Source organism: Euprymna scolopes, chromosome 15 (genome assembly GCF_053919585.1).
Source record: "Euprymna scolopes isolate OS-2025 chromosome 15, ASM5391958v1, whole genome shotgun sequence".
Lineage (NCBI taxonomy): Eukaryota > Metazoa > Mollusca > Cephalopoda > Sepiida > Sepiolidae > Euprymna > Euprymna scolopes.
In genome coordinates this window covers 91,315,754-91,340,313 of record NC_136496.1, presented here as the reverse complement: position 1 = coordinate 91,340,313, position 24,560 = coordinate 91,315,754, and the positions used below count along the sequence as shown (strand labels likewise).

At 33.3% G+C, this 24,560-nt stretch overlaps 1 protein-coding gene across 2 annotated transcripts in view; it reads left to right on the top strand.

The window, feature by feature from the left end:
* LOC145293984 (uncharacterized) overlaps nt 1-17,627 on the top strand; it is a 128,842-nt gene extending 111,215 nt beyond the window's left edge. For both annotated transcript variants that reach the window (XM_080140876.1, XM_080140877.1), the window contains exon 3: nt 14,598-17,627. In XM_080140876.1, coding sequence (XP_079997002.1) covers nt 14,652-17,489 — 2,838 coding nt within the window. In that variant the 5' untranslated portion in view covers nt 14,598-14,651 and the 3' untranslated portion in view covers nt 17,490-17,627. The remainder of the gene's footprint in view (nt 1-14,597) is intronic.
* The last annotated feature ends 6,933 nt before the right edge of the window (nt 17,628-24,560 follow it).

Genomic DNA, 24,560 nt, shown 5'->3' with positions numbered 1-24,560 from the left:
TTTGCCTAATCGTTTTTCATAATTTTTTTATATTTTCATTACTGCGACATGACAATTTAGTAGATACCAGTGGTTTCACACTAAATTCAATATTTTGAATTTCACTACAATAACAAAGAACCAGAAATGGTTAACTGATCAAATTTTATATATATATATATATATATATATATATATATATCTATTGGATGAATTTGCAATCTTAACTTAAATTGTGAAATAGAAAATGATCAGCTATTTACCATGTATCTGTTAGATATTTAAAAAAGCAATATCCCTCCCCCCTGTGGAAAATACCACATCCCAATAACAAAATGTAAATACAATCCACTCACTGTTTCACAAATATATAAATTAAAAAAAAAATATATATATATATATATATATATATATATATATATATATATATATATATATATATATAATAAAAGTGAGAATGTGTGTGTGAGGACGACTTTCAACCTATATTATAAACTGAACAATTTTTTTATCTACAGACGTGAAATTTGGTATATCAGATATTCAGACATGTGGAAAACTTTAATTCATTTTCATCAGAAGAAAAGTGGCTGATAAAGGGTCAAAATTGAAAACATGGTACATGGGAGTTGTCGGATTTTTATGTTTGCTAATTGTTTCACAAATGCACATTGGTGAAGAGTTCACATTACTAAGAATAAGTAGTTTGAAAATACTTTTTAGAGATAGTCATGCTGGTCTAATGGTTATCATACTAGACTCAGTCTTTAGGTTTTGGTTCCGTCTCAGCTCGAGTATTTATTTATTTATTTATTTTTTTTTTTTTCAAAGAAGTGAACAGTTTAGAAAAAAAAAAAACTAATACTCGCATATCACATGTCTGAGTTTTTTTGTTTTTTTTTTTTACTTAAGGATTAATTAAAATATATTTATGCATATTTTACGACTGGCCAACACCGATGCTAATATATACTAGCATTTCAGCCCGGCGTTGCCCGGGTGTTTGGAGGTGTATGTTGAGCAAAAAAAAAAGTCAATTTTTCTTTAACTTTGACCCCTTAACATTTATTGTTTTGGGCTCAAATAAAGTTATTAAATTAGATCCATGTCCAAGGAATCTAGATCTAAAATTTCAAGTGTTTAGACCCCAAATTGTCGGAGAGTTTGGTAGAGTTCTCAAAGGTCAAATCGTTGAACTTTGACCCTTTAACAGCCAAATTTCTTGCCGAAAACGGATTACAAAGATTTTCCCAAATCTCAGTACCATGTATATCAAATTTCGAGTCTGTAGACTGAAAATTGACAGTCATTGTGTTGGAAAATGTACAGACACAGACACACACGTTCACTTATATATTACTAGAAGAGTACTCATCCCAGGAGTGGTAAAATTAATTCACATAAGTTTTCCACTTATGTCATCTTATAAAGATCAAACTGAACATGCATAATGCTACCTAGGCTTATTTCAATTTTGACCAAAATTTATTACATGATTGTGATTCTAGAAAATCTTTAAAAATGAAGACTTTAGTTTAAATGGTCTTAAGAAGAAATTGAAATTTAAGAAATTTTGCTTAATCGGTGTCCAATGTCACTGGATAAAATTTAATGCAAATCTGAAATATTTGAATTTTCCAATAAGTTGTGCCCCCTGAAAGACCCTTTAAAATAAACTAAAACTGAAATTTGGGCAGTATTTATTGATGTCTAATAGCTAGTGTTGATTTTCCAAAAATTGGAGATGTCTGAATTTTCATGAATGGCATTGTAAATATATCCCACGTTTCCCCTATTTCTGCTTAGCAATTGTTCTAAAATTCGTAATGATCAGTTCATTAGTTCTAGAAGGAATCCTGGACATGCAAAATTATAAACATATACATATTGATAATGAAGTTAGGTATATATGCTAGAAAAAATATAACCCAGTGGGTCACCCATTGAACTCAAATCACTAAAATGGGGAGGGAGGGTGCAAATGTGGAAAAGCAAGAAAATCCAAAATTAGCCTCTTTTTGCCGCCTAATATATCTTTGTTCTTACCTCTCCAACTAAGCCTTAATTAGTATTGTAATGTTATCCTCTGTTTATAGTGAACTATTCCATTGTTTGTTTGTTTTTTGTTTTTTTTCGTTTCTTTAATAGTGACAAAAGCAGAAATAGTAAATGACTTATAGAATAAGACGGGGGGGGCATGAGTCATTTAATGAAAATCTTGCAATAATAAAAATGTAAGTTTTTTTTTTTTTTTTTTTTTTTTTTTTTTTTACCCAAACATAATTTAATCCCAAAACTGAGGAATATTTCAGCATATTTTATGTTATGAGCAGTCGTCGGTGTGTATGTTTGTATATCCAGTTAAGTTAAAAACTACAAAACAAATGCCCACAAATTTGGTATTGTCTTAATCAGCGTTACCCCTGATGAATATCTAAAATTTAGGGAAAAAATGCTCTGGAGGCTTCCTCGGTTTTATAAGTTCTCAGTATTCTAGTTAGAGGAGGTAGCAACCCAAAAGTTAACTTGGTTGTAGTCGTACTTTGCATCCTAGGTAGAGCAGGTATGTCCAAACGGTGTTGCCTGGGATAAAGAACTTTTGCCTTTTTGTTACTCGGTAGACATAATCTATAGTGCTTAATATCCTGCATAGAGCAGGTAGTAACCAAAAAGTGTAACGCTTTCCAGATTATACATTATTTGATCAGGAGGTCCTATTCATTAAAAAGTATGGTAGGTGATATCGCTTTTGGGCCGTACGTGAAACTAAAATATACTTTCTTGGTTTTCTGACTAGAATCTAAGTGGTATCTTTTCTATCGTGGTTGTTCTTGGCTCCGAGCGTCCATACAATGGAAATATGTCACCAACTTGGAGGTAAACCGTAATTACCAGATATATTCTGACACTTTATTAACCAGATTACTTGAGTAAATAATTTTACAGTTTTAACAAAAGGGCTACAATAATATTGTGAGGTTTCTATTTGCACTCGGCATTTACAGAATACCCAGCAGCAATATATTACATATGAAAGATGCCACTGTGAAATTTCCACAGGTCCTGCTAGTCTATAATATTATGCTTGATGTTATGCATACATTATCCCCTTTCACATGCATTTTAAAAAAAAAAAATCCTTATTGGCAAAGATTGAATGTCGATTAACCTGTAATAAAGGTATGCAATTCCAACCTTATACTAAAATAAAGTTAATGTTTCTGGATTTTTGAGATGAGGATTTATTTGGGTTTTTTAGACTACTGTTCTCATCTTCAGGGAGTGTTATTTTCACATTTCAGTCAATATAACTTCCAATCTTCTTCAGGTGTATCTTTACACAGTGGTTGGGGGGATCTTTCTGTTGAACTCTGGGATCTGCACAGAATTTCAAATGTAAGCCATTATTTAATCCACAAGGGTAACCAGTTCTCGTTCTGTCAGCCATGTCTTGGTTAAAAGTTACTAAGTATCTTGAGTGTCGCCTGCTCTGAGGATTGAACCTTTAATCTATAGAAAAATAAATTTACAACTGAGTTTCACTAAGTATTTTATCCATTACGCCACAGTCGACAAGATCCACCTAAAGGATGGAGGTTACATCAACCAAAACTTTGTGAAATTAACGCTTAAGATGAGCACTATAGTCTAAAAAATCCAAATATGCATAAAAAGTCTAAATTGTTTACTTGATAATTCCAAAATGAAATTATACTGACCTCTCAAATAGTACAATTTTATATTGCCTGTTTCCCTCCCGACTTCAACCTGGATGTCTTCAAGTCCAACACAAACAAATTCCTGATGAACCGCCCCCCCCCTTAAGTAATGACACCTTATCAATTCTCCAATATTATTGCTACACTATCCCATTGAGTACTTTACACACAATAACCCTTATCCCCGAGTGGCCATTGGGCCTTGATAAGTGGTGAACTCCATGTAAAAAAAATATATATATATTCAAAAAATGACATTCGTTTTAAGATTTAGCTGATAATTAATTTGAGAAGAAAATATTTGTATGAAAAAAAAAAAATTAGCACAGTTTTGGATAAACATTTGTTATTTAAAGAATATTTAGCTGTTAATTATTTTATGGAAGCATTTTTTTTTTTTTCTTAATAATATTAACCCTAACCCTCATGCTTATTTCATGGTAATAGAGGGTGACCCAAAAAAACGGACCCCAACTCTAATTAGGCCCCGTTTCTTAGTGTTTTGTCCGAATGAAATAAAACTTTGGTCATAACTAGTTTATTATATTCAAAACACTAGGGTCTTTGGCCTTTTTTTCTGACTGTAAAATGCTCAGAAAAACAATTGAATATCCTATTTTTGGGTTTTTTTTTTTTTTTTTTTTTTCTTTGTTTTTTGGTCACCCTGTATTAACAGTAAATTACAACAATGTGGAAAGCGTCATAGAATTTCGACAGGGTTTCCTTTGTAGCAGGTTGGCCGTTTGTTTTACGGCATATCAACCCCTTTCAAGTTAATGCCGAATCCAGTGATTTTGAAGAAAAATTTTTTATATATATATATATATTTCTTTAAGTCGATTTCTATTTAAACCATAGTTGGAACCCTAACAGGTACTACCACTCCGGGTCAGAGTGGACCTGGGAGCAATGGCAATTAAGGGGTGGCTCAACGCTCCCTAAAAAGCCTGCAAGTTGGGGCCTCACCATCGGATATAGTTTAAGGTCATATCCAGGACCCCCCCCCCCTTTGTAGTAGGAGACACACTTAGAAATAATTTTTTTTTTATGAACTTTAACGTTTGCAGAGACCATTGATGTAAAAAAAAAAAAAAAAAAAAAATCATTTTATGAAATGTAAGCAACATATGGATTTTTTTTTTTTTTTTTTTAATCTAAAAACTTCACTCTGAATATGGCTTATGTTACTTTTTTTTCTTTTTTTTTTTATAATGGAATTTAGAGGTAAATCTGCAACCAGAAAATGTCATCGGTTCTCGTGTAGCTATCGTCTCCGATTCTACCTTGGCCTTTTCTCGTTCAAATGCCCCTATTCCAAATGCATGACAGTGGGCCGACATCAGTGGACTGTCTTTTATTTAAAAAAAACTTTTTAAGTATAACCTATTTCAAACTGATATAAATTATCGCACAGGAAAGGCAAAAGTAGAATTGGGGAGATGACTGCTACAGGAGAACCACCATGTTTTTATTTGCTTAGCAATATTAATAAACTGAGTTTCGAAAACAACTTTGCATGAATGATTTTTCTCCAAATTCATTCGGCTTGCATTGTTGCTTTTGTGTAAACTTTAGTAATGGGATAATTTCAGTATTTTCTCAGATTCCGATACAATGACCAATTTTGGTCTAAATTTACAATTAGTTTCCAATTCTTTTAAACCTTTTTAAATATTTAGTTATAAAGTTATTTTCAAATTACCGTAAAAACCCATGTGATACGTGCATACATTTCCGCAAACATAAAAGAAATTTATGCTGGGATAAAACGATTTTAGTTTTACTGCTTTTTTTTTAATTTTTTTTTTTTTTTTTAATAACACCAATGGAAAATTAAGTTTTAAAAAAAAAATTTTTTAATTGTTTTTGGTATCGGTAAAAATGGGCACAAATTTTTCCGATACCGATTTTAATATCCCAAAATGTTCCAATTTGTATGATTTTTCAGGTTCATTTAATCGTCCCATTCCAACACTAAATATGACCAATTCTAATGTACAATTCAATTTAAATAGCATCAAATAGAATTATTTAATGCTAGCAGGCTGCCCAGCAGCATTGCCTGGTCACAAAATATGCATATTGTATTTTTCATTTATGCAGATTTATCTATCATTATATATAGCCAATTCTCCATCCAATATATAGTAATGATTTCTAAAGTTATAAAAAATGATTCGGTTAATATTCGCCAGAACAGAAACCAGAACGTTTAGCTCTCCAGCTAGAGACCTTCCTTATCTCTCCAGCGTCATTGCTATTTGAGCTGTCAACAGATGAATACAAAAGGTTAAAAATGAGGCAACTTTGAGATATGATTAATTTTACACATGTACAAAAGAAACAGCATGTTTTATTCAACTTACCCTGCCATGGTCGACTGTTTTTTTTGTTTTTTTTTCCATTTTTGACCGCTTAGCAGCAATTTTTGCCGGCTGAAAACCAAATTGACACTGCTACCGATTCACATACCCTACATATCAAATTTCAAATCTGTAGAGTAAATATTCAGTGAAAAGTTAGTTTTCACGCACACACACACCAACAGTCACACACGCACACACCAACAGTCACACACACACACATATATATATATATATATGTATATATATAATTTTTTTTTTTTTTTTTTTTTTTTCTTTACATGGGTTACCACTCGGACAAGGGTTCTATTGCATGTAAAGTAATCAATGGGATAGTATCGTAGTAATCGTTAGTATTGGAGACTTACTTAAGGAGGCGGTTCATCAGGAATTTGTTTATGTTGGACTTGAAGACATCCAAGTTGTAGTCAGGTGGGAAACAGGCAAATGGAAGAGAGTTCCACAGGCGTGCACTTCTAAGAAAGAAGCTCTGTTTATGGAATCTACGTTTTGATTTAGGCACTTGACAGTGGTTTCAGCTAGACGAGTGTGTGTGATAGACACGATCAAAGTCTCATTAAAATATATTTAATGGTGCTGTGTGCGGAGTATTGCAGGTAATGAGGGATTAATAATTGTGAAATTATCAAGTTTACGTAGGTGGAAACATAACAAAATCATGTTTCTATGTACGAATCGTTTCACAAACGTTTATGTCCCTTTGTTCATTCAATATTTATTGGTAAATATCGAATGAAAGGATATCGTTTCCGAAACGATCGTACATATATCAATGATTTAAAGAGTAAAATAATTCTGGATATCGTCTCCTCGTCAGCATAAGGGGAAGGGAGGGGGGAGAGAACACACAAAATTTTAACTAGCTTATTCATGTTAATATAATTTGTGAACCTTTGTAAGGGAGTGTTTCCATTTTTTTTTCAAACTTCAAGGAGGCCTCTCTGTGTGCAAAATTTCCTTGATAAGGATATCTTTAAATCTAAAAGATCGTTGGTATTTGTAACCGATTTTTTTTTTTTTTTTTTCTTAAATCTAATTGATATATACATGTATATATATTGTGTTAAAAAAATTTTTCATCTTAAATTCTAAGCAATTATGCAGATGCAAGCACTATACATGAATAGACCTCAGCGTAATGGTGAAATCAAACCAATCATCTTATAAGAAACCATAAAAAATAATTACGCTTGCTTTTCAAAGAAATAAGCAAATTAATTAACCATCATGTAGTTGATTTCATATCCATGATTGAGTATATTAAGACGTTTGTTTTGTTTTTTTTTGTTTTTTTTTTACAAAGGCATCACCACATTATCAAGGCCCAGAGGCCACTCAAGGATAAGGGTTAAAGAGTGTACAGTAGAAATTGGTCAATATAGTAATCATTAGTAATGAAAATTTGGTAAATTTAATAACTTATATGGAACGGCTCATCAAGAACTTATTTACTTTAGACTTGAACACAACCATATTGTAGTCAAATAATTTTTTAAATAGAAAAAGTAGGATCTGGCCTTTTAGCTAAGATTCAAGTGTAGTATCTGTTTTGATGCTAATGTAGGGGAAACACTTCTATACAAAGGCAATTTTTATTTTTACTTTTGCCTACTGCCAGAGTTCCCCTTTTTCAGGAGGAGCTGGTTTCCTCCACATTAAAAACGACCTTGCTCTCGTGGGGAAGTAATTAAGTACTAATGGTACTAATAGAAAAAATAGGCTTTTAATATCAATGTTAGAGCAAGAAAAAAAAAAAACTCCTAGAATAATGGACTCTCGAGAAAGGATAAAAACCTGGCCAGAGATAAGTAAATTTTGACATCAATTTCTAAAAGACGTTCAACACATGGCAAAACTTATTTTACATAGTTAAATGTTTGCAGAGAGAGTGTATGTCTGTGTGTGTATGTGTATGACCTAAGAGTAGAAAGTAGACCTCAGGTTTACTTATGGCAACCTTGTAACTTTTGCTTCGCTTATTTTGTCCTTAACCATCTCATTTCATGAGCAATGTTTCTGAGACAAACGAGGAAGAATTGCTGTTTTCTGGATCGAAATCTTTGCTAAAATGAAACTACGGCACTAACCCTAATGAGTCTAACCGGCTTCCTCCAAAGGAAGGAGTTTCATGGGAGTATAAAATTCACAAGTGGCCCCCAGTCACATGTATATCCCCATTAGGGGAGATGACTACATTAGATCTTTGATATTTTCCTGCATGAGTTGCAACCTCCCCCTACATACAGTGCCTGGTATTCTCAAATTGGTCACCGATCTGGTACTGACCAGGCTCAACATTGCTTAACTTAAGTTGGTGATCTAGCGAGAACCTGTGTCAATGTTATACCATATATTTCCATGTTTTCTAATTTTTGACCTTGATCGAAGTGGTACTGTTTTTTGGTTTTAGTTTCTTACATAAAGTGACTTTATGTTCTGCATGAAGTGATTTCTGTTTTTAAAAAAAAAAAAAAAAAATTAGTCTCCTACAATTGCTGGCATTCTGCATCAGTGGTTCGACTGTCCAAACTGCTGTTCTCTGGCAACATCTCAACCTGAAGTCTCTGCTGTCGATCTTGTTGCAGTAACTTATTCGATGGTTCAGCATGCAGAAGGGGAATTCACAACCTAACTCTAACCCTACATTTCTGTCTGAATGGTGCGAATGTATCGTACGCAGCTGAGGATCGGGGTAACAGCCATCAAAGAGGATTTGGTTGAACTCTCAGGTCTGTGTAGTTGGCCTTCAACCAAGGAATTGCAGTTGGCTAGTCATTTTGTTGCGACATTGCTCAACACCACCCATGCATGGTTCATCATGTTTCATGCTGCTATGCCATTAAAACAATAGTTACCATATTTATTATGAGATGATTCCCTAAAATGTTTAACTGGTACTATTATTTTGATGGATGATTGATATCAGTTTTTTTTTCTTTTTTAACTTCATAAATACCAGCATAAATTCACATTTTCATTTAGGTCCTGCACTGTCTGTGAAGCCCAGCCCTCTGTCTCATCACTACCGTATTGAATCCCTGTTTTTTGTTTTGTTTCTTTTTTTTTGGGGGGGGGGGGGTCACAAGTATTTGCAATCCAGTGAACTCACAATACTTGTACACAGTCAACATAAATACCCAGCTCCAATCAACCTGATTGCCATAGCAGCAAAATCTCACCTCTTCATTAAGTCCCCAAATGCTGGAAAACTCTTTTATAGCTTTCAAGGACCTCTTGCCTTTGGAATTCTATCCCTGCTCTGTTTCCCTCCAACTGTAGCAACATGCACAAATTTAAATATAAGTGAACAAACATCTTGCTGCACAACTCCCCAATTAGGATGCCCCCTATAAATCTGGCTTCTAATCACAGTGACTCCTTATATCTCGGTGGCAGTATCTCTTGTTTGGGGGGAGAGGGGTAAATAAGTTTAAAAAATAAAAATAAGACTAATTTTACAAAATGGAATTTATTAGAACTTTGCAATTTTCTTAGCGTTATCATTTTTAATCCTTTAAACTCCAAGATTAAAAACAAAATGAAGTCCTGAATTTTAAAAAAAAATAAATAAATAAAAAATTTATTAAAGAAAAAATAAATTAATCTAATGATGAATTCTAAGTCCATATTTATTTGCCTACCAACGAGGGCAGTTAGACAAGACCAGTTTTTAATATGGGCTTTATCCAACTCTTTAAAAAAAAAAAAAGTGAAAAAAATGCACTTTTGATTTGTATAAAAATAAAATTGCTTCAACTACACTTTGCTCATAGCCATTACCCTTTTTAAAAGGCCACAAAACTCGTGAAACCAATCCTGTCACAATTTATGCATTGTTATTCTATGGTACATTTCTGCACGTGTCTGTCTCTGAACATTTAACCGAGAATCTCCTAAACTACTAGTCACATAACTATTTCCTGCTAATTTCAGTGTTATCAATACATAATTTCAGTGTTATCATTCACCAAGGATGGTTTATAACGAGTAAAATCTGTTTGGATGAATAACGCATACAGAAATCGGCAAGTTGAAAAACCATGTTCATTTCAACTTGCCATAATATATTCCTATTACTTTTGCGCATGCGCAAATTCATTCATAGCTTGACTCTTCCCCCCACACACACATGCACAAAAACAAAACAAAAAAAAACAACAAATCATACTACCCTTAAAGTGATAGTGGCCAGATTTCTAGGAGACAACCCAAGTATGGAGTTGGGCAGATGGAAAATAGAAAGACAGACTTTCAACAGCCTCGTAACCCTTGCTTCCCTTATTGTGTCCTTTTTAGTCATTCTGTGAGTGATGTTTCTGACAAAGGGGGAAGAATTACTCTTTGCTGGATCGGAATCTATCCATACATACAACACCTAGTTCTTTTATTTTTAGAATTTTTTTTTTTTTCTTTACATCAAAGGGTATTCATTCATGCCTTGTTTGGAGCGATTTCTATTAAAAAAAAAAAAAAAAAAAAAATGTTTGTTCGCACTACATTAACATTTTTGAATGTTGGTGCGGTCAGGGAAACTAGAGCAGGAAAGGGATTTCCAAGGTAAGCAGCCTGCAGAAATAATTTTTAATATATATATATATATATATATATATATATATAAATAAATTAAAAAAAACTAGATTTTGTTATTACTGAATAAAGCTAAAATCTTCGGTGTTAATGATCTTGCTCCCTCGCTCCCCAAAGGAATGAAAAGCGATAGATTTGCAATTACGGGCAATCATCACAATCTTTCTACCAATGCTGTGTTAAATGAATCTACTCGATTACAGCAAGTAGTACACTGTTGATTCCTGGTCCTCTTTTCATTACTGGCACTCTATTCTGCCTTAGATTGATATACTTCCAAAAAAAAAAGTTACTAAATCCTCTATATTCGCAACTACTTATGTCCGACACCATCTTGGGTAACCACAACCTGCTGATTGCTGTTCCCATATACATGCCTTCTCATGAGGGCAATTAGACACAGTCAGTTTTTAATGAGGGAGATGAAACCTTCTCAAAAAGGGGTCTATATTTGAAAATAAATTTTGAAAATTTCCCCAGTCTAGAAGGATTTTTCCTTCATTGACATAAAAGACCAAGTGCAGCATGAAAAACAGGTACTACACTTTGTTCCTAGCCAAGAAAAGATACTTCAGAATCTATTCATTATTTAAGAGGCGAAAAAGTAAAAAAATTAAATTTTTGAAAGGTAAATAAAAAAAAAAATTTTTTTAAGGTAAAAAATAAAATGGCTACCAATACTGTGCAGAACTATCATACCTATGTGTATCTAAAACCAAACAGAAATTCCATGAACAACATTACTTTCCAAGAACTTCTCAATTATCGAACACATTGCTATGGAATTGCTTCCCTGCAAGCTACATGATCATTTTAAGACTTTTCTTAAGTAATCAAATTTTGTCCATTCTACCCAGACTTTTCAATAGTATTATTCACCCAACTAACACTCATTAGTCCTTATCTTGAGTGGCTTTTGGTCCTGTGAATTGGTAGCTTGTTAGGATTTAAGAAAATAAGCTCTAGCTGGGAAAGCGTATATCAAAAATCTCTAGATGTTTTATATATATATAATTTTCAAGGTGATAATAGAACTACGGTCTTTTCAAGTCAAAAGTAAAAATTCAATGACTTTTCAAGACTGTACAAACCCCGTTGTCAAAAAATCTGTTGATTTTATATACCGGGTCCTTTTGCTCGTGCAGTGATAAAACTTCTCAAATGCACTTGTGGCGTTAGGCTGTAGAAAAAGTTAACTTTGGTCAAAAATTGGACTGTTCCTTCTTTAATTGAATTTTTTTGATTATCGATACTTATCTGAGGGATACAAAATCCAGCCAAGAACACTGAAACAAAGTACATTCGTATGAATATTAAAAATTGGACCAGCAGTTTCAGAGTCCATAGGGAACAGAATGAAATTTTGATTTTATATTAAAAAAAAATTTAAAAAATAAAAGACAAAAAACAGCAAAATGAATTAAAAAAAACTATCAAGTGTTTACATCTAACTAATTTGTTTGGTTCTACTTTAACCAAGCAAATTAGCAAGTAAACATTTGATAGTTTTTTTTTTTAATTTATTTTGACAACGGGTTTGTACAGTCTTGAAAAGTCATTGAATTTTTACTTTTGACTTGAAAAGGCCGTAGTTCTATTATTACCTTGAAAAATTAAAGTATGGAAAATGTCTTGAAAAAGCCTTGAAAATTGTATTTATGTTCAGTAAGAACTTGTAAAAATATTAATAAAATTAAAATAAATGCTATTATTTTAAATATTAATAAAATACCATTAAAATATTTTTTAAATATTGAAAATAAAATTGAAATACATTGTTCTGAAATTGCATCAAATTATTGTATGAGTTATGTCCCTTTATCACGAAACTACCTGATTTTTTTTTTTTTTTTTTTTTTTTATATAACATCAGATAGTTTTGTGATAAAGGAATGTAACTTTTGTATCCACAAGACTGGAAATTTAAAAGTAAAACTAACACAGCATATCCCAATCTACAATAGGGAAAATAATGACCTTTAATCGCTTGGTTGACAAATGTAAATACAATTGTTCACAGGCATGTTGTATGTAAAATTGCCTTGAAATTGCACATGGCTGGCACTGAAACACAAAACTAACAAAAGCTGTTAATAGTTGACCAGTTTTGTTGCACGTTAAAAACTTCATGTAAATAACTGACCTTTTAAAACTATTTCATAAAATAGATAAATGAGAATGACTTTTCTATTGTCAATTAAGTTTTTTGGTTTATATTATTGTTTATATATCAAATTTCTTTTTGAAAACTTGAATTTTGTCTGGAGAAACCCTTGAAAAACATTAAAAAGCCTTGAAAATAGATACTGAAAATCTGTCTGCACCTTGAATAAGCCAAGAGCATATTTGAAATGATTCTGTTTAGAGCACAATTGAACCACGGTACTTGACTTAAATTTTGAACTTTAATTTAATCCATTATAAAAAAAAATAATTTTATAAAATCAATAGGTTCTCTACGGTGCAATATAGATTACAATGTATTGTGGACTAAATCACTGCGGGGAGGCGTATGGAGCTTCCAGTGCACTGTTGCATAGTTAATTAATAGGTAATTAATAGGTAATTAATAGTTAATTAATAGGTAATTAATCAATTTGATTAAAAAAAAAATGGGCGATTTCTCTGATTTCAATGACAAAAGTATTGGCAGTATGGAACATTCGCTAATCTTCACTCGATCCCGGGCAACATTGGGTCTCCCTGTTAGTTAAAAATAAAAAGTATTTAGAATCAAGGTTATCAGTTACATAATTGATATTTTATTAATGATATTTATGGGAAGGAAGAAGTGAGTTCCCAATACAAACCTTTTAGTGGCTTTTATAATAATTGAAATGAAATTAGTTTTCGGCATAACTGGTAGACATAAGAGCATAATTTGTTTTAATTCAATTTGATTGGAAAAATTTATTTAAAACAAATTCTTTTAAAGAACAGGATCTAAAGAATGTAATTTAAATATTACAATATCGTCTAGTCATTACATTGAATAAAATTAAACCAAAACTAATTGTGGTTAAAGTAACTTTCATTCATTATTTTTTAATATTTATAAAAAAATCTAGCAGGTGGAGAGGGTGTGTTGGTGGCTTGCCTGGTTATAAAATATATTTTAATTCATGCAGATTTCATATTTATTATTACAATTCTCTATTGAATATTATATTGTACCTAATATATAACACTGGTTTTAAGTTGTTTTTTTTTGACAAGTTATGGAAAGTTTTGGCTTCGATTCTTGCTGATAGCATGCTTTTTTATTTATTTATTTATTTTATTTTATTTTTTTTTGCTTTTGTCTGGTTACTGTTTGTTATTTTTTTTTTTTTTTTGTGGTTTGTTTTGTCTGTGGTTTGTTTTGTCTGTGGTTTGTTTTGTCTGTGGTTTGTTTTGTCTGTGGTTTGTTTTGTCTGTGGTTTGTTTTGTCTGTGGTTTGTTTTGTCTGTGGTTTGTTTTGTTTTGTCTGTGGTTTGTTTTGTTTTGTCTGTGGTTTGTTTTGTTTTGTCTGTGGTTTGTTTTGTTTTGTCTGTGGTTTGTTTTGTTTTGTCTGTGGTTTGTTTTGTTTTGTCTGGTTTGTTTTGTTTTGTCTGTGGTTTGTTTTGTTTTGTCTGTGGTTTGTTTTGTTTTGTCTGTGGTTTGTTTTGTTTTGTCTGTGGTTTGTTTTGTTTTGTCTGTGGTTTGTTTTGTCTGTGGTTTGTTTTGTCTGTGGTTTGTTTTGTCTGTGGTTTGTTTTGTCTGTGGTTTGTTTTGTCTGTGGTTTGTTTTGTCTGTGGTTTGTTTTGTCTGTGGTTTGTTTTGTCTGTGGTTTGTTTTGTCTGTGGTTTGTTTTGTCTGTGGTTTGTTTTGTCTGTGGTTTGTTTTGTCTGTGGTTTGTTTTGTCTGTTTTTTACTGGTTACTCTTCATTGTTTTTTGTTTATTTTTCAGAACTGAAAGTCATGATCTCATTGCACCTGTGACTGGGAGTTGCCCTCCTGTGAAATGGATCTGCCAGCTACTAGTGCCTTTCACGAAAGTCTAATGAATACATCCATGATTCAAGAAGATGCTTCTTCTGCCCAGAAACGAGTCACCTATGGTGGCGAATCCTTCCCTTATGGAATTAGTGGGGTTGCCATGCCTGACTACGGGTACACTGGTAATGTTTATAACTATTCTCGAAAGAGTTTCCCCAGAAAATCACGGGTATGCTGTTACTGTGGGAAAACTTTTACCCGCTCTACAACCAGACGATATCACGAAAAACGCTGTCCTCTTCTCCGAAATGCTGGCGGCGTCGATCAGAACGAACATTCTGTCGACAATGGCAGCAATCTGTCCTTAGATAGAAAGTTCTATTCACTTGGTTCCCAGAGCCCTGCATCGCTAACTAATTCCATAAGTCCAGCATCTGATTCGTGTCGAGGTGCAGTTGATGACGAGCTTGCGAAACAGCCGCTTACGAGCAGACGGCGGTCATTTGACCAAGCAAACTTGGAAGGGGTGTTTGTCAAGCAGGAGTCTTCAGACTTTCTTAACCTGTACTCTAATAGAAATTTATTACCACAGTCGCATACATCTGAAAGCAGCTTGTTCATGAATTCCAATTCTACCCCGATAAATGCATCAAGCCAGTTGGCAAAATTTCCGTCCCAATCAAACAGTCGAGATCAGATCAATGGCGAGAAGCTCATTGCTACTTCATCAAATGCGGTGTATAATCAGGCAGGAAATTTGGAACCTCAGTCCAATCGAGATAGTGAGTCCAGTGGAAGCCGTGTCGGCGAAAGAACCGAAGATGAGAACCGCGAGGATAGCAAGGTTAATATGGAGTTGTACAAATACGAGACCAACACTTCAGGCCAGATGGACCAAATGTTGCCACAGATGTCGGATGCTTCTCAGAAGAACGATCATTTGCATCCAATCGCTCAGGGATCTTCTCATCCTTCAGTCTTAAAACTTGAACGAAAACTACCAAAGATGAGTAATAAACATCGATGTGGTCTGTGCGGCAAGTTATTTGACACTCAGAAACAATTACAAATGCACGGACAATTGCACACTAAATTCAAACCCTACACTTGCCGTTATTGTGGACAGCGTTTCCTCAAATCGGCCATGAGGATTCGACATGAACGGTCCCATCTTGGAGAAAAGCCATTCTTGTGTATTGCATGTGGAACGTCTTTTACTAGGAACTATAGTTTGAAACTTCATGAACAACGGCGTCATGGACGTGACCCATGCATCTGTGCTGCGTGTGGTAAGGTTTGTGAGACGATAAGCACTTTGAAGCAACATGTTCAAAAACATGAAAATTACGACGCTTACATTGTAAAAATTAACGCCTCACGAATGACCCGTACATTGGCATCTGTAAGCAGCTATACACCTGTATCCAATGCAGATGCCATAACAGATGTCAACAATAAGGGACTATCCAAAACAGAAGCTGCTCCTTCTGATGAAGTGGCGATTGCACAGTCTGATAATGGTGGAGCAGGGGGAAATGGCAGCAACGGAGGTGCGGGTGATGGAGAAGAAAATCGGATGCCTGAAGACGATGATGATGGAAGTAAAGCAAAAGTTAAATGCAACGACTGCGGAAAAGAATTTACCCGACCTTATCTGCTCAAATACCACATCAAAGTGCATGCTGGTCTGAAACCGTTTGAGTGCCCAGTTTGCGGCAAAAGGTTCGGATATAAAAACAACATGAAATCGCATTTGAAACTACATGCCGGAATAAAACCCTATCAATGCTGCGTTTGCGAGGCAAAGTTCACTCGGGGTTCGACTCTTCGGAGACACGCCCGCAAACATGGTATTGTAGCATCTTCAATATGGGAACTGTTCTCGTCCCAAGCGCAAGCGTACAACGCTAATAACTATCAAAAGAAGGTTGTTGGGCCTCCTCCGTCTCTACATAACGCCAAAACAAACTATGCTTCTCAAATCGGGGTCCTTCCGGATGCCTCTGAACCCAATCCACAAAGCTACGAATCGCATCCAACAGAATCGGGTCTGTCACAATCTGTTGCAAATGGTGGTATATATTTGAATTATAAACGCCACAGCAATCAACATGCATACCACGCACCCTTACCTACCTCAGCAGCAGCAGTAGCTGCCGCCGCAGCAGTTGCAGCTGCTGCAGTTCAACCACCTACGTCAATAGGCACCTATTCTTCTGGTTCCCCACCTTTAACTGCCCTCAACCTCAGCATGCGCAATAAATCTAATATCCAACAACAGTATCCTTCTTCGGATCAGCTCAGGCCTGCTTGGGATCTGACACCAAGTTCGTCGTCCTCCATGTTGCATACCAGCCTCGAAAACAACAAAATGTCCACACCATTACTACTTCAGATAAATAATAGTGAAATGCCGGCCAAAAACTTGAGCAATAAATATACTTCCAAAAAAATTATCTACCGGGACTTTGAGGCTCAGACAAACTTGTGTGAATGCAGTCGGACAATCCCTGATAACGTCCATGCCAACATGTATGGGGCTCACTTGGCAGCATTCCACAGTGTCAAACAGGAAAATAACAGGAGTTACAGTCCAGCCAAAGTGTCTAACGGTACGTCCCCAGTGAAATTTGATAAAAATGTCAGCTCCTTCAATGGAGAGACCGTCTCTTCATTGCTCTCTGCTGGACGTCTCTTTGTATGTGAACACTGTGAATGCTATTTCAAAGAATACGCCATGTATCGTATCCATCAGAAATTGCACTCTAAGGATGAAAGCCGTCCTTACTTATGCCCAATCTGTAACGAAGATTGCCACGATAGGATTTATTTTAGTTTGCACATTTCAGAACATATAAAGTAGTGAGAGGGAGAAAGAGAAAACTGAAGCTTGCTTGGTGCATGCTACTGCAGTAATACAAGCACATTCTACCTCGGACTTTTTTAAGGAAAAAAAAAAAAAAAAATTTTTATTCCAGACAATTACTCTGTATCTGGTTACAGAAAGTACTACAAAAAAGTTTCAATCTTTTCATTATATTTTTAATTTTTTAATCATTATTTCTATTCGGCTTCTGCGATAGAAGCGGCTAAAAGAACTCGAGTGATAGGATGATGAAAGTTATTTGATAATGTGAGTCCGATACGGAAATAATTGATATCGTTTGATTAGATTCGTTCATTGCTGATTACACAAGTTTGTCATCTGTTCCCACAACAAAAGTCTACATCGACTGATCGTTTATTTTTCTTAAAGTGAAAGAAGAAAAAAAAAAAAAAACGGAAATGGTGAATTTGAATATCTCAAACTTTTGGCATTTATTATCGGCAAAATCATATCAAATTGATCATATTTTGCATCTCATTTCGCTGTGCGTTATTTTTTCAGGATTTTAATATGACTAAAATTAGTTATATTTATTTATCCAATTGTCTTTTATTTGATCTTGAACATTTTCAGCCTATGGTGACGGACTTGACATCAGGCGCTGTCTTTAACAACGGGTATGACCATTCCTTTGGCAGGCAGGGACATTTATTGTGAACAGTCTATATATATATATATATATATATATATATATATATATATATATATATATATATATATAAATCACTTGTTCTCACTGAAACTACCTCTGGAAAGAAAAACAAAAAAAAAAATCTTTTTCAAAAAAACAAAAAAAAAAAAACTATTTTGTGATTTCCAAATTTTCTATCAATTAACTCCTCTCCCATTTTTTTTTTTTTTTTTTTTTTTTCATTTAAGGCCTGTCCTCTTATGCTTTGTGTCTGAATACAATCCTATTGTTATGAGTATGGGGGAAGATGAGTGACTAATTGGATAGTTAAAGATTATTTTTAACTTTTCCCCTCCATAAAAGTAATTTTTTTCTTTCACCTCCGTTTTTTATCCTTACAATTTTTTCTTTTTTTTTTTTTCTTTTTAATTCAACGCTGTTTACTTCCAGCCAGCCAGCCATCACTCCATTAATAGTCGTCCAATAATTAAAATTAATTTTTAATTTTTTTTTTTTTTTTTTTTTTTTTTTTTTACACTCAAACATTTGTAGACCTTTCTGTGCATGTCAGCTCCGTTCTTACCATTTCTTTATTTAATCATTTTCTTTCCCTGTACACATCCAAACCATCCTCATAAAAGTTAAATCTCCAATTTTTTTTTTTTTTTTTTTTTTTTTTTTCATTGCAATCAAAAAATATTAGATAGGCTCATTCAAAGCTGTTGATTTGGCTATAGAAATGTTTATAATTTGGGATCAAAAGAATCCTTATGTCAATACAATTGTGTCCATCTTTGATAAACGTTTTGCTGAGAACGGCGAAGAATTGTGGTCGTAGAGTACTGGTCATTATATGAAAATGTGTATCGCTTCTGTATATGTATATATATGAGTGAATGACCTTTAAGTAAATGCGGGTATCCAGGTCAGTGGGAGCAAAGCTGGCATGGTAAAGCGAGTACCCTAGCTTCAAAAGAGCGGGGCTTCATCGTAGCACGTGTCAAGTGGCAGTTGGTGGCAAGAAAGGAAAAGTTATTAGGACATTGATAAGCCACCAGATTGACAATGTTCGCCTACTTGTTTTCATTTACCTAAATCCTGTTGTATTTTAGTATTTATTGCAATTTTTTCACATTTTATATACATTTTGTTTCTTTTATGGGGCAGGTATATGCAGTCGAGCCAGAATGTAGACTACTCGAGTAGATGTTATAAAAATCAGAAAACCACTTTACATTAAATTTCTTGGTTAAAAATATTTTCATGAATAGGTTATTATGAATTTTTTTTTATAAAATTGAATAGATTTTGTAGCTCCCTATTTTGTATTTTTAATTTGACTGATAATTTCAATTTGTCCCCTTTTTTTTCACTTTTTTTATATTAAAGTTGTATTGTCTCAAAGTTCTTTAAGAAAAATCCTTCCAATACTGCAAACTAAAAAAAAAAAAAAAATGTTTCATTTAAAATAAATTTTGATTATTATTGAAACTAAGGCTTCCATTAACCAACCATGCATATGTAGTTGTGTGAAACTAGACTTTAGAATTATTATATCCAGGTTTCTGCAGATGTTTATATTTTTTTCCACTAATTATTTTAGCTCATTTTTATATAAGAGGCTTTTAATATTCAAAAATTTTTAAACCTGTATATACATATAAATTTAAATCTTCCAAATTTACTTTGAAAAAAAAAAAAAAAAAAAAAAAAAAAAAAAAAACAGTATCTTTATTCGTATGATTCTTTTTGCTCATTTCAAAGCACACTTTTTATAAATAAATTCAAGGCAGGTTTTCAAAAGGCTTTAAATTTTGTGTCCACTCGAATTGAACCAAAAAAAAAAAAATCAAACTTAACTGCTGTTTTCTTTCTTTTCACTTTTTTTTTTTTTTTTTTTCTGGGGTTTTATTTGATGGGAGATAAAAATTGAGGAAGCCTTTTAAAAATATCATGACTTTTATTTATCAAGACAAATGTGCATATTTGAAATGGGCAGAAAAAATTCTGACTGAAGATGTCTTGTGTGTATGTATGTGTGTGTGTGTGTGTGTGTGTATATATATATATATATATATATATATATATATATACATACAGACAGCAAAAAGAAAGTCTGCACTCCACTCATAATATTTTTTTTCAGAAACTGCAAATTTAAGCTAAATTTAATGTAACTGTTTAAACAACCTATACCTCATTTGATTCACCTTTTATTCCTCTATAATTTTATCTGTTCATATTTGACTTTTAGTTGAAATATTCTAGTGTTCACGTCAATTTAAAAAAAAAAACTGCAAATTTGAGAAGGCAAAAAGAAAGTCAGCACAATGGAAAATTGTTATTTAAATGTAACTTTAGGACATTAATGCAACACAAATACAACAGGAACACAATGAACTAGTTAATATTTAGTAGCATAACCCTTCTGCAATTTGACAGCTTGCAATCTTTTGAGAATTCCTTGAATTAGACTGCAGCAATACTCCGGGGAAAGGACATCCCACTTTTCTTCCAAAGTTCTTCCAAATTTAAAATTTTATCATTGCGTAGCTGTTGCTTGATGTAATGCCATACGTTTTCGATAGGATTGAGGTCTGGAGATTGTGCAGGCCAATCCAAACACGGAATATCATACTCTTCCAGGAACCTCTTGACATTGCCAGCATTATCCTGCATGAAGATGGGATTATCATCGAAATTCCGACCAAAGTAGGGTAGAAAATGCTCAGTCAACATATTAATGTACTTGGTCGAATTAATTCAACTTTGCAAGCGAACTATAGGCTCTAGACCATTGGTACTAATAGTGCCCCACACCAAAACTGAACCTCCACCACCTTGCAGCATTGAAACTGAACACCTTGGATTAAATTCTTTGTCTTGCCTCCGGACATACTGCCTAGCCTATTGAACTTGCTTTCGTTACTGAAAAGCATTTTTGACCAATATGAAGAGTCATGATCTTCACTGCATCTGACAAAGTTCAGACGGCGCTTTCTTTTCTTTACAGAAATCATTGGCTTGCGTCTTGCAACATATCCTTGCAAATTAAATTCCTTTAATCTGTTAACATTAGAAAGAGAGCACTTTTTATTTAACAAGACTGCACTGTTGTTGGATTTGGGGAGCCATTTCAAATCTGTTTCTTAGGCTGCGGATCTTGATAGCATTGTTTTCATTGTTAGAAGTAACTCTAGGACAACCAGATTTAGGGGCATCACGAACACTGTTGTTTTTGCACAGTCTTTCGTACTGTTTTCTCATCACATTTCAATCTGCAGCCGATTTCTCGATTAGATAAATCAGAAAGGGGGAGATTAATGAGCTCCTAATGATCACTAAGTCGTGGCATATGGACTAAATATTATGTTGTATAACCTGGAACAACAATTAGGATTAGAGATGCTTTGTTGCCTGTTAGTGGATATTTTAAACTGATTTAGGGGGTGATAATTTAAGCTGGTTTTAAGCGAATTTGTTGCTGCGGACTTTCTTTTTGCCTCCTCAATTTGAAATTATTTTTTTAAATTGATGTGAACACTAGAATATTTCAATTAAAAGTCAAATATGAACCGGTAAAATTATAGAGGAATAAAAGGCGAATTAAATGGAGTATAGGTTGTTTAAACAGTTACATTAAATTTAGCTTAAATTTGCAGTTTTTGACAAAATTACAAGTGGGGACTTTTTTTGCCGGCACTGTATGTATGTATAATATAATAGGCACAAGTTAGCTATAAGACAATCCTGAAATGTAAATCTGTTTAATTAGTCTGATTTTTCCCAGGAAATGAAACACTTTCAGTGTAGCTTACTTGCTATAAACATTCATACTACTATATATAATGTCTATATAGCTGTGTGTTCGGGTTATCTTTCTATTTAAGTCAAGATTTCTTTTTCTAGTATCGATGAAACCATATCATAGTCATAGACTTACCATAGTCAAAAATTTTGGTATAGTCAGATGAACATGTTGGTGACGAAACCTTAACATTGGCCCGAATAGTTTAGTATCTCAACTGATGTTTGTTGTTACACATGCCGAGCTATATTAACTTGGACGAACCTTTAGATTGTGCGGTTTTGTGTGTTGAAGAAGCTTGTTCAGTTTGAGTATACTTTACCTTTTGATAAAGAATAGACTTTTCTTGACTCCTTAAACAGTTCTGTTTCCATCAAGATAAAGTGTGTGTGGGTGTGTATGTATGTATGTGTGTGTGTGTATATATATATATATATATATATATATATATATATATATATAAACTACTTCATTTATTCACATAAATTTAATATACGAAAGTATAGATTTATGCGTAAACTTTAAGTATTTACTTCAAAAGTGCTCAATACGTAGGTAGAGCTAGTTAGTAATTTATAAAATATATATGGCAATTAAGCTACACTGAATATTCTGCGTTTCATCCAACTATAGGATTCATCAGGCTTATGCGCGAATAAGCCTGACGAATCCTATAGTTGGATGAAACGCAGAATATTCAGTGTAGCTTAATTGCCATATATATTTTATAAATTACTATATATATATATATATATATATATATATATATATATATATATATATATATATTATATTAAGCTCTACTTTTTATTGTGTATTGAGCTTTTTTTTTTTTTTTATTCTGTTGGGATTAAAACTATATATAAATACTGGTATTATATATTATGTCATATATATATATATATATATATGACATAATCATGTTGATACACCAGTTCTAGTCAGATCAAAGTTGAGCCTGGCTAGGAGCAGATGGGTGACTATTTTGGAAATCTAGGTGTTGTATATGCTCTTCACCTCTGCATTGTTTCCAGTTCTGAGCCTTCACTTGCCACGAGTATTTAACAACGCTAACTCGGGAGAGGCATGGTTGGAGATTGCGCAACTCTTGCCACAAAAATTCCACATGCAGGCACTCTTACAGTGGGTATCCATAGTCTGTCAAAAGTGAAGGGCGCTACTATATACCGATCACAACTAAGTATGGTTAATTCTTAAGATTATCTCACATATTAGTTTTTTTTTTTTTTTTTTTTTTAATATTATGTTGATAAACTTAACAATCTTAAGTATTTAATTGCATATTAGTTTTTTTTTTTTTTTTTTTTTTTTTTTTTTTTTTTTAATATTATGTTGATAAACTTAACAATCTTAAGTATTTAATTGCATATTAGTTTTTTTTTTTTTTTTTTTTTTTTTTTTAATATTATGTTGATAAACTTAACAATCTTAAGTATTTAATTGCATCTAATTGAAACGTGGATTATTCAAACTACTGTTATCATCTTGGGATGTTCTTTTCAGAACGTTTCGGACAATGTAATCTCTGACCGTTGTAGGGTGAATTATATCAAACTCTGAATCTGTATAGAATTTCAACGAGAACCCTTTATATAATCCACAGTAATAGCTTGCAATCGTTTCATCTATAACTAGGTAGAAAGTAATTCATGATGATATTCTTAGTATTGCCCATATAAAACGGATAACATCCCAGAGGAGAACAGTCAGAATAATCCAAACTATCAATCTTCACCCCACCCCCTCAGAAATTCTGAAACATAAGATGTTTTGTATTAGAATTTATACGGCATAATCACGTTGACACGTCAGTTCCTGTTAGATCACCAAAGTTAAGCAGCGTTGAACCTAGTCAGTACTAAAATTGGTGATTATTTGGGAATTCCAGGTGACGTATGTGCTCTCTGCTTATCTCAGCATTGTTTCCAGTTGTCCTGGACTTGTCCTTGCCACTGCACTCAAGCAGTGCCAATTCAGGAGGGATGTGGTTGAGATTGTGCAACCCTTGCCTCACAATTTCACATGCAGCTACCCTTACAGGGGGTATCCATTGTCTTTAGAGACTGAACAGAGGCTTCCAATTAGAATGTATATCATCGTTTGCAATCTTCATGTTAACAAGAATTGTTTATCGTGTGTGTGTGTGTGTAACTTAAGGCTATTTAACGCATCAAAACTAATTTGATGATATCTTGGTAACATATTTAATTTATTGCATTTGCGTTCCTGTCCTCATAAGCACCAACACGACTAACTAAACAGTTAGAAAATTCTGATATTTATAAACTGAAAGAATTCCATTGCTCCAATTTTTTTTTTTTTTTTTTTTTTTTTTTTTCACTATCCTAATAAATATTTCTCCCGATAAAATACCTTTCTCGGGTCCCCCCCCCACTCCTTACCTTACCAAGCAGCCACTAGTTTAAGTTTCGTGCAAAGGGAGTTGGGCTGCTCGCTACCTACCAGCTACTTTTTATTATGTACCTTTAGGAAGATTTTTTTTAATTTATCTTAATTTTTTTTTTTTTTTTTTTTTTTTTTTAAATTTTCTTGCTCATTTGCATTTTTTGCCAAACCTTATCGTTGG